Source organism: Trachurus trachurus (assembly GCF_905171665.1).
Source record: "Trachurus trachurus genome assembly, chromosome: 1".
Classification (NCBI taxonomy): Eukaryota; Metazoa; Chordata; class Actinopteri; order Carangiformes; family Carangidae; genus Trachurus; species Trachurus trachurus.
In genome coordinates, this window is record NC_139891.1 from 25,559,182 (window position 1) to 25,573,449 (window position 14,268).

The 14,268-nt window shown below is 41.4% G+C and overlaps 1 protein-coding gene across 1 annotated transcript in view; it reads left to right on the top strand.

The window, feature by feature from the left end:
* Positions 1-6,642: 6,642 nt before the first annotated feature.
* Positions 6,643-14,268, top strand: part of mtnr1aa (melatonin receptor 1A a) — a gene marked incomplete at both ends in the record, with an annotated part of 37,368 nt that continues 29,742 nt past the window's right edge. The window contains one exon of the mRNA XM_083974324.1: positions 6,643-6,829. Within this exon, the coding sequence (XP_083830450.1) occupies positions 6,643-6,829 (187 nt within the window). The remainder of the gene's footprint in view (positions 6,830-14,268) is intronic.

Sequence of the window (14,268 nt, forward strand, 5' to 3'; positions counted from 1 at the left end):
AGTGAAGCGGCAGAGACATGCCAGGGCTGTGTCGAGACCGCACTCATTACATTACTTCTGTCTCCTCTCCTTCATTTTGCTGACAGCTCTCTCAAATGAGAGACGTGAGCGGGGGTGCATGTGGGTGTGTGTGTGAGTGTGTGTGTGTGCGTGCGTGTAGGTGGGGAGGTGGGTCCTCTTGGCACCCTCCTGTCCTCATCACGGGAGCATCTGCCCTTTCCCTCCCCCCACGCACAGCACTTCTCTCCCACTCTCCTTTCTCCCCCTTCACCCTTCCCCTTTTCATCCCCCTTCCTTCCTTCCTTCCTTCCCCCTCTCGCATAACTCGCAACGGCTCTCCTCCGTAACCTGTTTCTCTCTGTTTGATGTGATGAAACCACGCCGTAGCTACATCTTCGCTCCATCTCTGTCCTTCGTTTTGCAGACAGAGCTTGTGTGAAAGTCTTTATAAATTCACTCATGTCTCTCTTCAGATTTACTTCACTCCAAAACCTTCATCCGTCTACGCCTGAAGATGCAATGTGGCATGTCTTCATATAGGTGCATCCTGAGCCAGAGAATTATCTGGTTTACTCCTTAAGACCATTTTAATAAAAGTAAACCCTTGTAGCAACAGCGTGCTCTCCTAAAAGCATGCGAGTCAAAACAAAACGCAGAATCCCCTGCAGATATGTCTCTCTCTCTCTCCCTTTCAGATGTCTTTTCATTACTTGTCCTGGGTCAGGTTACACAGTTCCACGCTCGCTCCTCCACCACTGAAATAATTGATTTATAAACTGCTTCAATTATCCATTAGATAAAAAAGTCTCATTGCTCTGGGTGATTATAGAGGAAGGGAAAACAGTGATGGGCCCCAGCGAGGAATAGATACTGGAAGTCTCAGCTGGTGGACGGGAAGAAAATTGTTTGGCTCGTGTGATTGTTTCTAGTAAGTCAGTCTATTGTTGGAATTTATTTGAACTGTGCCGTCAGCACAAGGAAGACATTAATGTTTTATCTACTTATTTAGCTCTCTCTAGACTAGTGATCTTCAGGGGAAGTGAATAATTGGTCCACAGTTTGACTGATGCATCATCTCTGTGGGCAGGAACTGAAAATACTTTTACTGTAATATTAGTTCCTATAGATACACAAGCTGTTGTCCAGCTAAGAGCTTCCAGCACTGTTACAAGCTGTTTAGTAGGCTATTTGGGCAGCACAGGTGCAACTTTGTCCCCTTGTACTAACTCTAACTTAAGGTGCTGCAGGTGTAGGACTGCTCGTAGCTATGAGTTTTGTCATTTGTTTCCATCACTGTATCTGGCCATGTGGAAGAGAAAAAGATTATGCAAGCCAAACTCCTTCTGTTCAGTAATGAAGAACAAAGAGAGCACTGGGCAAAAAGGAGATGCTGAAATAGCTTGGATAAAAAGTTGCATTTAATGGGAATCGGTACCGACAGCAGGCTAAGCTAATTAGCTTTCACTTTCTGGGGGAACAAACAACATCACATTGTGCCATTGTGAATACTGAATGTTCTTTTCAGTTTTAAGGACACAAAACCACCTTTTTTTTTTTTTTTACTTTCTAAGTAGTATATACCAATATGAACACATATCTTTAATCATATGATTAAGTTTGTGGTTAATGCTACATGAACTTGTTGAAAAAAGACTGGAATAAAAATCCTTGCTGTATAAAAAGTAGGCCTAACGTCTATTGAAAATCAGCGCTAGGCCGGCTCTACAGTCCTACACTATGATGGATGCGGGGGGACACATGTCGTGAATCGCTAACAGAACACAAGCAGCGTTATGTCATATCATTATATCATTGTCGGTGGGCACCAGGGCTATGATGTGCTCCAGCGAGTAGCACATGAAGCAGGTTGATGGCCAGACCTCCTAGCACTGCTGGGCTTCAGATATCAGTCAACTGTTGCCATGGTCAACAAGAGGCCAGAGGCAGTGTTGCTGTTTCCACAAAATATGTCCAGACAAGGTTTTATGCTCTTTTGAAAAATAGCCATAGAAAATACAGATTAAATTCCCATACACAGAAAGCAAGACAACTAAACACTTGCAGACAGCTGACAACAAGAGCTCTCTCTGTTGACACAATGGTGGGTCAATAACACTCAAGACAAGGGAGCTCAAATGACTGAAACAGGGTTTGAACATTTCATTTTAAATAATGCTAGCCATGAAATAATCATATTTTGGTCATTTCCAGCAAAAAAAAAGAGCAATGTTTTCTCTACAAAATGTATCCATTTAATAACAGGCAATTTACAAGTATTTGCAGCTCTGATGAAACAGCTCTGAATGCTCCACTTGTTCTGCTGATGCTGCTGTAGCTTCTTTTATCATCAGGCAAAATGGAAATGATTGAACGTCAGCAAATGACACACAAAGATTCAGACTTTCCTTTCCCCTCCTTGCTCCCACCCCTGTCCTCATTTACTTTTTTTCTTACAGTATGTTTGCTGCACTGTCTCACTAACTGCTGTAATTATTCAGAATCAGTCACTGCAGCTTCTTTTTCCTCCCTCCAATTTATTCTGGTCCACAGCAGGCGTTTTTCCTTTTAATGTGTTTTTTGAATGCACTACAGATTTCTGCGTTTGCTGATCAATGTCTGATAGCAGAACAGTCCGCATGGAGAACAGACCAACCTGAAATGTGATATAGTGAGATGAATGAGGAGGGGTAATGATCATGTTTTGCTTGCATGAAACTCACAAACATATTATATTATTTATTATAATAATGAGCTGTTTGAATTTTAGAATGACAGGGCAAGAGGCAATGAGCTGGAGGATAAAGGATGAGCTCCACAGGCAGCACAGGATTATTATGACAAATAATTTGGGGACATTGTTGAGTAATCACGTTACGTTGGACAGAAAAGGACTCTTCTGAATAAACTCACAAGTTATCCTTAAAAATCCATGAAGCATGTTAACACGAGAATTTCCGTCATATGTCTCCACTGTTTATCCAGAATCATATATTATTTGTGTTTGTTTGTGATCGTGCCTTTGAGGTAGTGGCTCCTACTCTCTTGAACTCTCTTTCTGTTATGTCTACGGTCTGCAGTCTACCTAGAAGCTTTTTAAAAACAACAACTGAAGACCCATTTATTCAAGTTGGCATTTGTCTCTGCTTAAAATGCCCAGAATCTGTTTTTTAGGGTCGTTTTCTATTTCTATTTCTATTTGTGGGTCATGCTTTGTCTGTGTTTGTTGTGTATTGTGCCATCAGTCGTCACCATTGTGAAGACTAATGGACTAATGTTGTAGTGGTATTTTCACAATTTTATCTTGTGGTCCATGATGAGGATTGGACATTGTCATCATTTTGTGGAAATTGCTGTTGTTGATTGCCTTTGCCTCTATTGTCCGAATTTTATGAAGCACTTTGTGAATTTTATTTCTGTGAAAGGTGCCATGCCAAATAAATTTAATTGCTGAAAAATGTTTTGTGAGGTCACACTGACCTTTGACCGCCAAGTCCCTCGGTCCAGGTGAACATTTGCACCTAATTTGAATTCATTCTGTTGTGGATTTACAGAGATTTTACATTCACAAGGGCGAAACTTTGTGAGATCTCTCTGGTGAACTTGACCTTTGACCACCAGAATGTAATAACTTCATCTTATAGCACAACTGTTTGTGCAGAAACTGTAGAAGTTCCTTCACAAGGCTAAAACTGATTTTTTTGGGTTCACCACGACCTTTGACCTCTGACCACCAAAATCTTTGTCCTTTTGGATGTTTTGCCGAGATGTTCCTATACATGTGTGCAACTGTGCATGCATGTGTGGGTGGCCGGACACCTCGATACCTATATGCCTTCAGCTCTGGCTGCACAGTGGCATAAAAAAGAGAACTCTGTGACTTTATAATAAACAAAGACTAAAGTTAAAAACTGTTTTATTATATAGTGTTTATTCCAAAGTTCGCACAGGTGAAACATTACATAGAGAAGTATCCGCATGGTGCTGGAAAACTGAGCTGCTACCAGAATGACTCACTTGTACTAATAGCCAGTTTTAAGCCAGTTCTTTATTTATTTGTTTATTTGTCTGGAGGTGTGGTTTCATGGAGCCAAATAGGTCGGAGCTTTTCAGAAAGTATGTGCTTGGCTCTCAGCAGCTTAACATTAGCAGCTGTGGGTGTCTTGGTGAATAATGTAACAAGGCCGAGTGTTTTTCTTTCTCAGAGGGAGCTGAGGATACAGGCAACACACATAACAAACCTTAGTGACAGGAGTGTGCTGAATAATAAGACTTTACAAGTTGTTTTCTCACTATCATGTCATGACTACACACTGGGTAAATAATTGATTTGGAGCTGACAAAGGAGAAGCATGATTGACACAGATTATTTGTTATATTGCAGGTACAATATAATGATTATTGGAAACTCACTTGAAGGATATGTAATCAATAAGTTCTCAGTGTCTCATTAGTAACTTGTGGATCTGTCAGCACAGGCCAGTAACAGCCTGACCTGCTTCACTGGTTTATAAAATGCAGAGAGATGCAAGTACATCAGGGCAGAAGTGCAAGAGTAAGGAGTAACAATGACACTATGGATATTTGTTCATGCTACAGTGATATTATATCATGAAAGTAGGGCATTTAACTAAAGTAGAAGTATGGAGTGGTATTTTCTTCATCTCAAACAATGTATTGAAACAAAAGCTAACAACAGCGGTGGGTATAACAACAAAAAAGGTCAATGTGTCAATAAGTTGTCATGTGGCCAAAGGACGTCCACTTCTCTGTTTTTCTGTGACTCTTCCAGTCTCTCTGTTCATCCTGTTGATGACACTCTGTGACACTCTGAGCTCAGCGGACACTTACCTCTGACAACATCCCATCGTCTGAAGCCTTGACATGTCCAGGTGCTGTTGATGGACCGTTATGCAGGTGTTGTCTTGGTCTCATGATGTCAGAATGTGAACAGCATGATGAAGAGGATTGTTTCAATACAAACTCTCATTGAACCAGAACATTGAACAGTTAAAAATGGTCAAATTAAGTTTCACCTGTAAAGGTTGTAGTGCATTTTATGTGCATTCTGAAATGTCAGTAGTATATTATATCAGTGTTGAGCTGCAAGAATTTTACAGTAAAGTAAGTAAAACAAACAACGAGGATTGGAAGGGAGAAAAAACGTATACAAGTATATAATTCTTTAATGTCAACTTTTGTGTGATGTTCCTCTGAAGATATACTATTTTTTTCAATTAATCTAATTATTGTTTCATACAGGCTACCATACATTCAGTTCAATTATATAAAACAGTAAAGTGAAAACTTAAAAAGTTAAAAATTTGAGACTAAAATCATGGTTTTATGTTATGATAAATAGCTCACGTTATTATTACGGAATTAATACACATGGTGGCAGATTAATCATTCAGCTAATCTTCTCACTGCTTCAACTCTACTCTATATCAAGATGAGAAATCCTGTGCAAATGGGTGGCAGGCAGCTTGGGTTATGACCAGCAGTCTGTCATCTAAGAAAAAAAAATATTATGATTATTTTCCAGTTCATAATAAAACCATAAAATGAGAGGTTTCAACTTTTATTGTGACAAACTGTCATTTCCCGAGACAGCCGATGAATAGGCTGCAGGAGCTGTGTATGTGCAGAGAGGAAGGGTTGAGGTGGTTGAGTTTGAACATCATTAACTGACAATAGTAACAATAGCATAATGGCCACTCCACCATCCATTGTCATGGACACTCACACAAAAGTGCCATTGTTATTTCTGTGCATTTTAATTCTGCATAGTGGAAGGGTCAGTGGTTACATGCGCAAAATCACTTTATATTATAGTTATGGGCTTGTGCATATTCAAGTGTTGACTTACTGTATATATGAAAAAAAATAAAATAATTAAGGTTGACAAAGCAGAGGTAGTAAAATCTGCATTAAAAAGACTGAACCCCCTTTAATCATCAGCATGTTAAGACTATAGGCGACAATGAGACAGTTCCTTCTAATGTACAGGAGCTTTTTCATGAAATAGCTAAAACATGAATGATTCTTCAAAAATAATAATGAATGGGCTGAACTAAGGCAAAGCGTGAGACCGTGGAGCCATGAATGAACACGCGTCTGGTAAATGGAAAAAAAAGAAGTAGGACGGTTTTTCCAGGCGGTCGACGATGCAGTTCCACCTCTCAACCACCGGGCGTCAGTGTTTCTCCCTGGAAATAAAAACCCCGCTCCTCTCTCCCGGACTGTTTGATCACATGCTGGGAAGGTTTGAAGTTGCTGCGGCTTCATGTCACACATGCGTACCGTACAAAGTGAATGGCACACGGGCGCAGAAGTGACACCGAGGCGACCAGAGAGGGGGAGACTAGCGGAGCTGATCCACGGCATCTGGGCGAAGTCCACGAGAGCGAGTGGAGGAGGAAGAAGAAGAAGGAGTAGGAGGAGAAGAAGAGGAAGAAGAAGAAGAGGAGGAGGAGGAGGAGGAGGAAGAAGCGCGTGCGGGGAGGATGAAGATGAAAGCCGCGGGAGGCTGTTGTAGTATCCCACCACCGGCGTCTGTGAAAGCCAGGCTTTAGGACGCGCGGTGGAGTCCCGGCACGTTCAATTTGGCTCAGCTGAGAAAGTTCAGTGCCTGTAGCCTATACAATGGTTACAAATGGGTCTCACCTGAACAGCAGCTCCTCGCCGGACCCCAGTGACGCCGTCCTGAACCGCCCGCCGTGGGTCACCACAACTTTGGGCTGCTTCCTCATCTTCACAATCGTTGTTGACATCCTGGGCAACCTCTTGGTCATCTTCTCCGTCTACCGGAACAAGAAGCTCAGGAACGCAGGTGAGTCGATGTTGTTGTTTTTTTGTTTGTTTTTTTTCTTCTTCAAAAGGCGGTGAATAAAAGTGCGCACGCCTTTAGTGAGCGCGTGGCACCCGGCTGCGTTAAAAACAAAACAAAAACTCCTGAAGCCGAACAGTTTTAAAGGGACAACAGCCCGACGTGGTTGTCAAGGCTTCAAAAAAAAAAAAAAAAAAAAAAAACACTTTTATGAAGTGTTTGTTTACGCTCGTGAAGGTGACACAGACTTCGCCTTTTGTTCACGCGCTGTGTTATTATCACGATGTCATTTTTATGTTTGTTTTGTCATGATGTCCATCTTTTCCCCGGCGAGCTGCTCATTAAATCCGTGCCAGCATCCATCCGAGCTCGCGCTCCAATACAACCTCTTATCGAGTCTGTTGTCATTTAGATTGCTAAATCATTTTTAATATACCCACGGCCAAATGCAGTGTTTATCTTCCATGTATATCTAAGGTTATTATCGGCGTCACACAGGCTTTTTTTCATTGACTGTCTGTAGCCGAAATGGACAGCTCAGATCGACCCCCACTTGCTATAGCCTACTTTTGAAGCGGATATAATTTCACTGACCTACACCAAGTAGCGGGCAGCTAAGCAGGTTCAGAGGCGAGTGAAAGAGAAAAGAGACACTACAGTAATTATTGACTCAGTCTGATGCCACGGGGAAAGCCCAGCGCTCATCATCCCACCAGCGCTTAATGCTTCCCAGGCTTTCCTCCCATATCGATGCTTCTCCAGCCAGGAGATTTGATTTAATAATGATAATGACAACAGAAATGTTTAAAGTAATTACCAGGTCGATGATGGACCATGAGTGTGTGTTTTTTTCTTTTACACTCAACCCACTTTGACATGAATTTAATTAGGATATGGGCTTTGGATTAAAGTGTGAGTTGTGGACAAGACTGACAAAACAGTGTTTATCTTGCTTGAGTGAAGGTGGTAAAACACTGATGATTTGACAGTCAAGAGAGGACAGGGGCTGCTGTGAAAAACCCAAGAGGCTTCTGCCGTGCTCAGGTCTGCACACACACTAACTGGCAGCTACACTCATAATGCCTGTCATCATTTGGAGGCTGTAGTAGGGTGATTTGCTAAATACACTCCTGACATTACCATTTCACACACTGCAGAAATGTTAGGGTCAGAATAGATCTCCATCAATGTGGAAAGGCAGCGGAGATCCCCCCCATGCGAGGAATACTAAGTGATAACCAGGATAGTACAAGGATGTGATTGCCTTCTCACTGAGATTCTCCTAAACCTGCCATTGCTTCATGATAATCAATACTTGATAAAGCGCACACGCAGCTCAGACGCCCTGGATTTGAGTATTTTCACAGAGCTGCTGACAACAAGGCTTCTGCCGAGCTGCCTTGAAATAGAAATTTATCTCTGGAAGTGAAAACATGTGCGATTTTTCTAAGTCATGGTATTGCATGTTAAATTGAGGAACAAAGTATGAGACAAGACGAGAGATATATTTAGGAAACCGCATCTTTGAAGTTGTTCCATTAATTATGGCTAATTACATGTAAGGGGGACATAATGCAGAAGCAGCAGCAGGGATTTAATCAAGCATGCAGTTAACTTATATTATCTCTACTTGAATGTTGTATATGGTTGAACATTTCTAGCGGGGATTACCATTTTTTTGTTCTCTCCATTGGATATTTAATTTTTTTTTCCTTTTCTTTTTTTTGCCACACTGACTTCCAGCCAAGTATCTTGAAGAAAAGTCCAATGTCTGAGGATCCACCACCGGCTTAATTGTGTTTTGCGAAACTCTCTATGAATACTGATAAGGCCCATACGTAAGCTGATGACGCCATTCCTCAAATTCATGCCTTTTGAAGTGTATTCACTACTTTCCATTCAAGGTCTGGAGACGTGCATGACTAACATAAGGCTCTTACAATTTTCTGTTCAAAAAGCCTTCAGCAAATTATGTGCAAATTGGCAGACGATATCGATTGGTGTAAAAAAAAAAAAAAAAAAAGAACTTTTCCATTCATACTTTCACTTCCACTGTTGGAATGTTTTGATGGCAGGCGGGCTGATAACTCTTCATTTTACCGGACCTCATCAGAGGAAGTTAGATGCCACAAATGATTATTTCAAATCAGTCATACTGTAGATTTGACTCAGACCGACCAGCAGTCTAAACCTTCAATATCAGGTTTTAACTACCACGTTTTATGTCCTCAAAGAATTCAATTTCCCTGTTGTCGAATAAATCAATTCTCTTCAGTGGAAAATCAAATGGGCATAAACTTTCTTGGCATGAAGTAAATGTTGTTAGAGGTTGCACAGCAGTCCAACAACAACAAGGCGATGAATTAAATAATGAGTAATGAAATATACTGGCTGGAAAAGCTGGCACGCTGCGGCCACATATTGCAGGCAGCCACAGCAGCACTGCGGGCTCTGCGAGGCCAAACCCTCTTGTCGGTGCGCACAGTGAGCGAGTGAGCGTGAAGCCAGCGACACATGGTGAGCGCTTTTCAAGCTGCATGGCTGATTACAGAAATCAGTTCAACACTAAAGTCATCTACCTGTTACAGTCGCAGGTATAGTTCAAGCAGTTCTTCCATGCTGTCGGAAAAATATGATTCTAATGAGGAAAATGTCGCAACTCACCGCTTTGGCTAGCTGTTGAGCAACATTCGCTCATAAGGTATTACCTGAGGTCCATTCATGTAGTTTTTATTAAAGCCCCGGTACGGAGCTTTTAACTGGATGCGCAGAAGTCTCTGGTGTCTGCTGATGTGTCTCTGTTACCTACAACAGCAAATGAGCCCATCAGTGTGAAGATACGCTATTTCTAAGTAGTCTAATTCTATACCTCTGGAAGGAATGGTCGGGTCGGACCACTGACAAAATGATACGAATAGATACATTACCTCATCCATATGCATGCTGCAGCTAGCTGCCAAAAAAGTTTTCGAAGCAAGTCCCGTCTTCGACAGTGGGAAATGCAGTCTTCATTCCGGCAAAACACCACCGCTTTCGTCCACAGGGGCCGCCAAAATCAACACTAAATGAAAAGTCTGTACAGGGGATTTAATGACCAAAACCTGGTCCGGCCATGCAGCGCCATGTCTTTGCATCGACTGTGGTACAAGGCACTTAGCTTATCCTCTGTGTTTGATCTTCTAAAGCTGTTTGCATCTTGCATCATTGACTGCTGTTGTGAAAAGGGTTTAACATTTGATTTTTTAAGCATGAAGAAAAATTGAAAATTTGAGCTACTCTATCCTCTTTGTCCAGTGGAGCAATCCAGCTCGATAGGATCTCTGCAATCTTCATTAGAAAACAATGGAACCATTTTTTTCTTTATTGTGAAGAAAAGAGAGGGAGATGTCTGCAGAAGATCTAGAGAGTGTATTCTTAGAGTCACACCATCGCTGTTTTCTTTGTGCTGCGGAAAACTTTGCAGGTTCAACAGCACAGGAAGTTTAAACAGTGACTTACCCACTGTACCATTCGCAGTCTGAAGTGACAGACAAAGACGTGCTTTACTGTGCTCATACCTTGGTGTGCAGAGATTTTCTGCTGCAAAATAAACCAAAGCGCTCCACATTGGAGCGGGGCTGTCTGTTCCTCAGTGTGACACAGAGTTTATCCTTTTTCAGGGTTGCGTGACTTGGCTGTGTGTGTCGGCAGAATGTTATTTGTATTCGTTCAGCACACCTCTAGTGTCTGGTACAGTGGTATCGCTCTAGTGGTAATGAAAATATCGAGGCATTAATGCAGAATTAAGTGGCATTTGCATGTGTCTCCAATTATAATGAATCTTTTAGCTCTCTAAATATCCATTGGCTTTGTTTGGAGATTCTAAACGGAAATTAGCTCTGAACTGCGGCGCTTAATAAAGAGTTGACTATGAAAAGAAAACAAATCCCCTTCTGTAGATGTTGTACAGTAGATGTTGCTTTCGCAGCATCCTGTTTTATTTCCATCATGAGGAAAGCCATTTGAAAGAGTTGTTTTGTGAGAAACTGTAATCCTGTAGACCAGGGTTAATCAGGGCCTCACGTATCTGTATCAAGATTGCGCAGCTATGATTAAATGGAAAAGACCGAAGAGGCAAGTTTCATGGGTTGAATTTGTTATGCTGGAACAAAGCTAAAAGAAAAAATGCACTCGTGTCCCCTCTCTGACAAGCTGAACGCTGATTTCTATTTAAATTCAGGAGTCAGTTTCAGGTCTTCTTTGCTGAGCTGAAAGTGGGTCGCAAGCTGTATTTATTTGTTTTTATGAACTTTAATGTTATGCTTGTATCTGACATACCTTGTCTCCGTATACCATCCATTTCTTCTGAAAACAAAAGATAAACTCAGGCACCCCCAGTGTTGTTCTCCAACAATATCATTTTCTCAATTCATGCTGTGCCTTAGAACCATGTGTGACACCTCATGCTGTATTTACTATCCACCAAAGCTGTATGTTCCCTGCATGGCTAAACACCACTTAAAAAAAACGTAGTCTATTGTTAAGACTGGATGAATGTGAGTGTATATGAGAAGCCATGGGTGTTTGAAAAGGTATGGGGCATTGTCAGTCTACACTGCATAATGTATCCACTGCCAGCAGTATCAATATCGGGTGGCTGTATCATGTGTTCCCACCTCTGATGACAAGGCTGCCTCTTTGTGAACCCTGCTGTGCCCGCTTTGGCTCACACCGCTACAGTTTCACTAACAGTGACTGAAGTTGTTTTCTCCTATGAACTCCCTTTCATACACAACAGGAGACTGACTGTCTGTGTCTCACCTTCTGGAAATACTCCATCTGGTATGCAGAAATCGCAGCGCTTAGTTCACGGTTGTCTGACAATATTGGTGTTGGCCCTTACTGACAGAATTTCCCGAATCTTGTTGTTTCTGTAGTTAGAACTTTTTTTTTTTGTTTGGGTAAATTACCTGCTCTCATCCAGAAATGGTGTCAATAGGACATTACACAGACTTTGTACTACAGAGCTGGCGGTGTCTGTTTAAAGGTCCCATACATACACATTTGTTGTAGCTTAATAGTGTCATTCGTCTCTGAGGCTTCTCTACAACAACGACCTTGTGAGCCAATTAGAAGAGACGATGTACTTGTACTTTCTTCTGATTGGCTGATTTTTTTTCAATGACTTATTTAAAAATATATATCAGATTTCAGGCAAACACCCAAACCAAATCTGATCTGGTGGGTGATGGTGGGTCCAGGTGGGCGGAGCTTGGGGCATGCCTGAAAGTAGCACCTGCTTTGTTGTGACATCACAAAGTTACAGACATCCTGACAGCTTGTATTAAGGCTCATTTCTGAATACTGTGTGCATCCCTCTGTAGACGGACCACTCTGATACTCTCACAGTATAAATATAAAGCCTAGATCTGCTTTATAATCAAAGGACACATGTGAATATTACTGTATACAATACAACCTTTATTATTTAGTCCTTTGGAGACTTTCTCCTCCTGGTTATGTCTAAATCTAGATGTTCAGGGTTTCAGTGTGTGTGTTAAAGCATCATAACAGATAGGAGTTGAATACGCATACCGGCTGTGGCTAGGAGGTTTAACTGCTCTGATATAGGCTAATATAACTTGGCGCCACATCGTGATCAAAGCAAGTGTCTTAAACAGGCTGTAACAAGGAAAAGGACAGTGAAGGACATATGAATCACTTTAAAAAATATATTTTATCAAAGTCCAAAATGATATTCCTTGACTTTGATGTTTTCTCTTTTTTCAGAAGGTGCAGAGTTTTGACACTCCTCTCTGCAAACACTTTATTAGGATCATTATAATAATACTGGGTCATTTCTTTGCTCCAAAAACAGCCACTTTTCTTTCTCTCATGGATTTTACAAGATACTGTCAAATTTCCTTTGAGGTTCTGCTCCAAGTTGGTTTGATTGCCTCACATCATTTCTGCAATTTTGTCAGATCTTTTCCCCCCCCCATCTCCTGTTCCACCGCATCCCAAAGGTGTTCTGCCGATTTCAGGGTCAGGAGTATAGTGACTGATGCACGCTGAACTCATCGCCACATTTGATGAAACCGGTTTGAGGTGACTTTTGCTTTGTGACACGGCGCATTATCCTGCTGGAAGTGATGATCAGATGATCAGTTTCTGCATCAGCAGTAACCTATTACAGGTCTGTGTGAAGAGACGGAGCATTAGACAGGGAGGCTGAATCTGTGTCGACACGGGAACGAGTGGTGTGAGCAGCGGCCGCAGCAGGAGCCGCCACGCTTTTAAACAAATGATGCGTTCAGGGCACAGTAGCGAGTTGTAGGTCACTGAATCACACCTACTCACCTCCGTAACACTGTAGACAGGTTTGTAAAAAAGGAAAGGAGGAGACTTCACTCATAACAATCAGTTGTTGAGGGTATAGCACAAATAAAACACAAGCCGTTACGTGGCCTGTCCTGAAGGCTCAATTCTGTTTCTTAAGATGCACAGAAACTGGGTCATGAAACTGTTAAGAATGATGACTTTAATGGTAAGTTTAAAGTTTTTTTTTACAATCTGGACCTTTATTTCTTATTCCGGTGCCCTATAGACTCGCATTATATGGATATATATATATACGCGGCTCTCGGCTGGATCTAATTTTGTCGGAATGACTTGTAATGACACCAAAGTTATCTGGGTGAGTAAATGATCATATGCTAGAAATAAGGTCCAGATTGTAAAAAAAAAACTGCAATTCCCCTTTAAGTTGTGTAAGTGTTTGAACTTGAAACCTCCAGGCTCTGCAGAGGCAATCCTGTGATCTAAACTCGCCTTGAGGCTCCAGGTATGATTTGTGCAGCTGGATGTGCTCCAAACTGCCGTACGTCCAAGGAAACAAAGGGTTGATTCAATAGCAATCAGAAAATAAACAATATTCAATATGAGAACAAAATGTTAGCTAGGAAATAAACAATAACAAGCCTTCAGATGAATGGGATGAAAAAAGTGAGAATAAGGAAACTGTGGTCAAAAGTCTACCGCTCAACCTACCCTAAGGATCTTTAAAGTTTCTCTCTGTTGTGTATGTGCCACATTCAGCTTTTCTATAAAGTACAACAGTGTTTAGTTAGCGTTCAAGCAAGCCTCAGAGATTAAGTTATTAAAGAGGCCCTCGAGAACTGGAAAGGCCAAAGGTTGGAGAGAATAAGGTTGACATAGGAGGCACTGTATCTACTGTGTGTTTTTTTTTTTTTTGCCAAGGCATGATCAGATTTTATGCTTCTGAAAATAAACACAATCTCACAGGGCAGTAATATATTTTCTGCTGCTCCACATTGTTGAGTTATTGGTTCTGAATTTGATATCCTGAGTATTTATCCGGCGGATCATTAATATTTGAAGAAAAGCAACAGGTAACAAAAACAGTCAGATAATTAAAATCCTCCATTTGGCTGGCGTGGTCC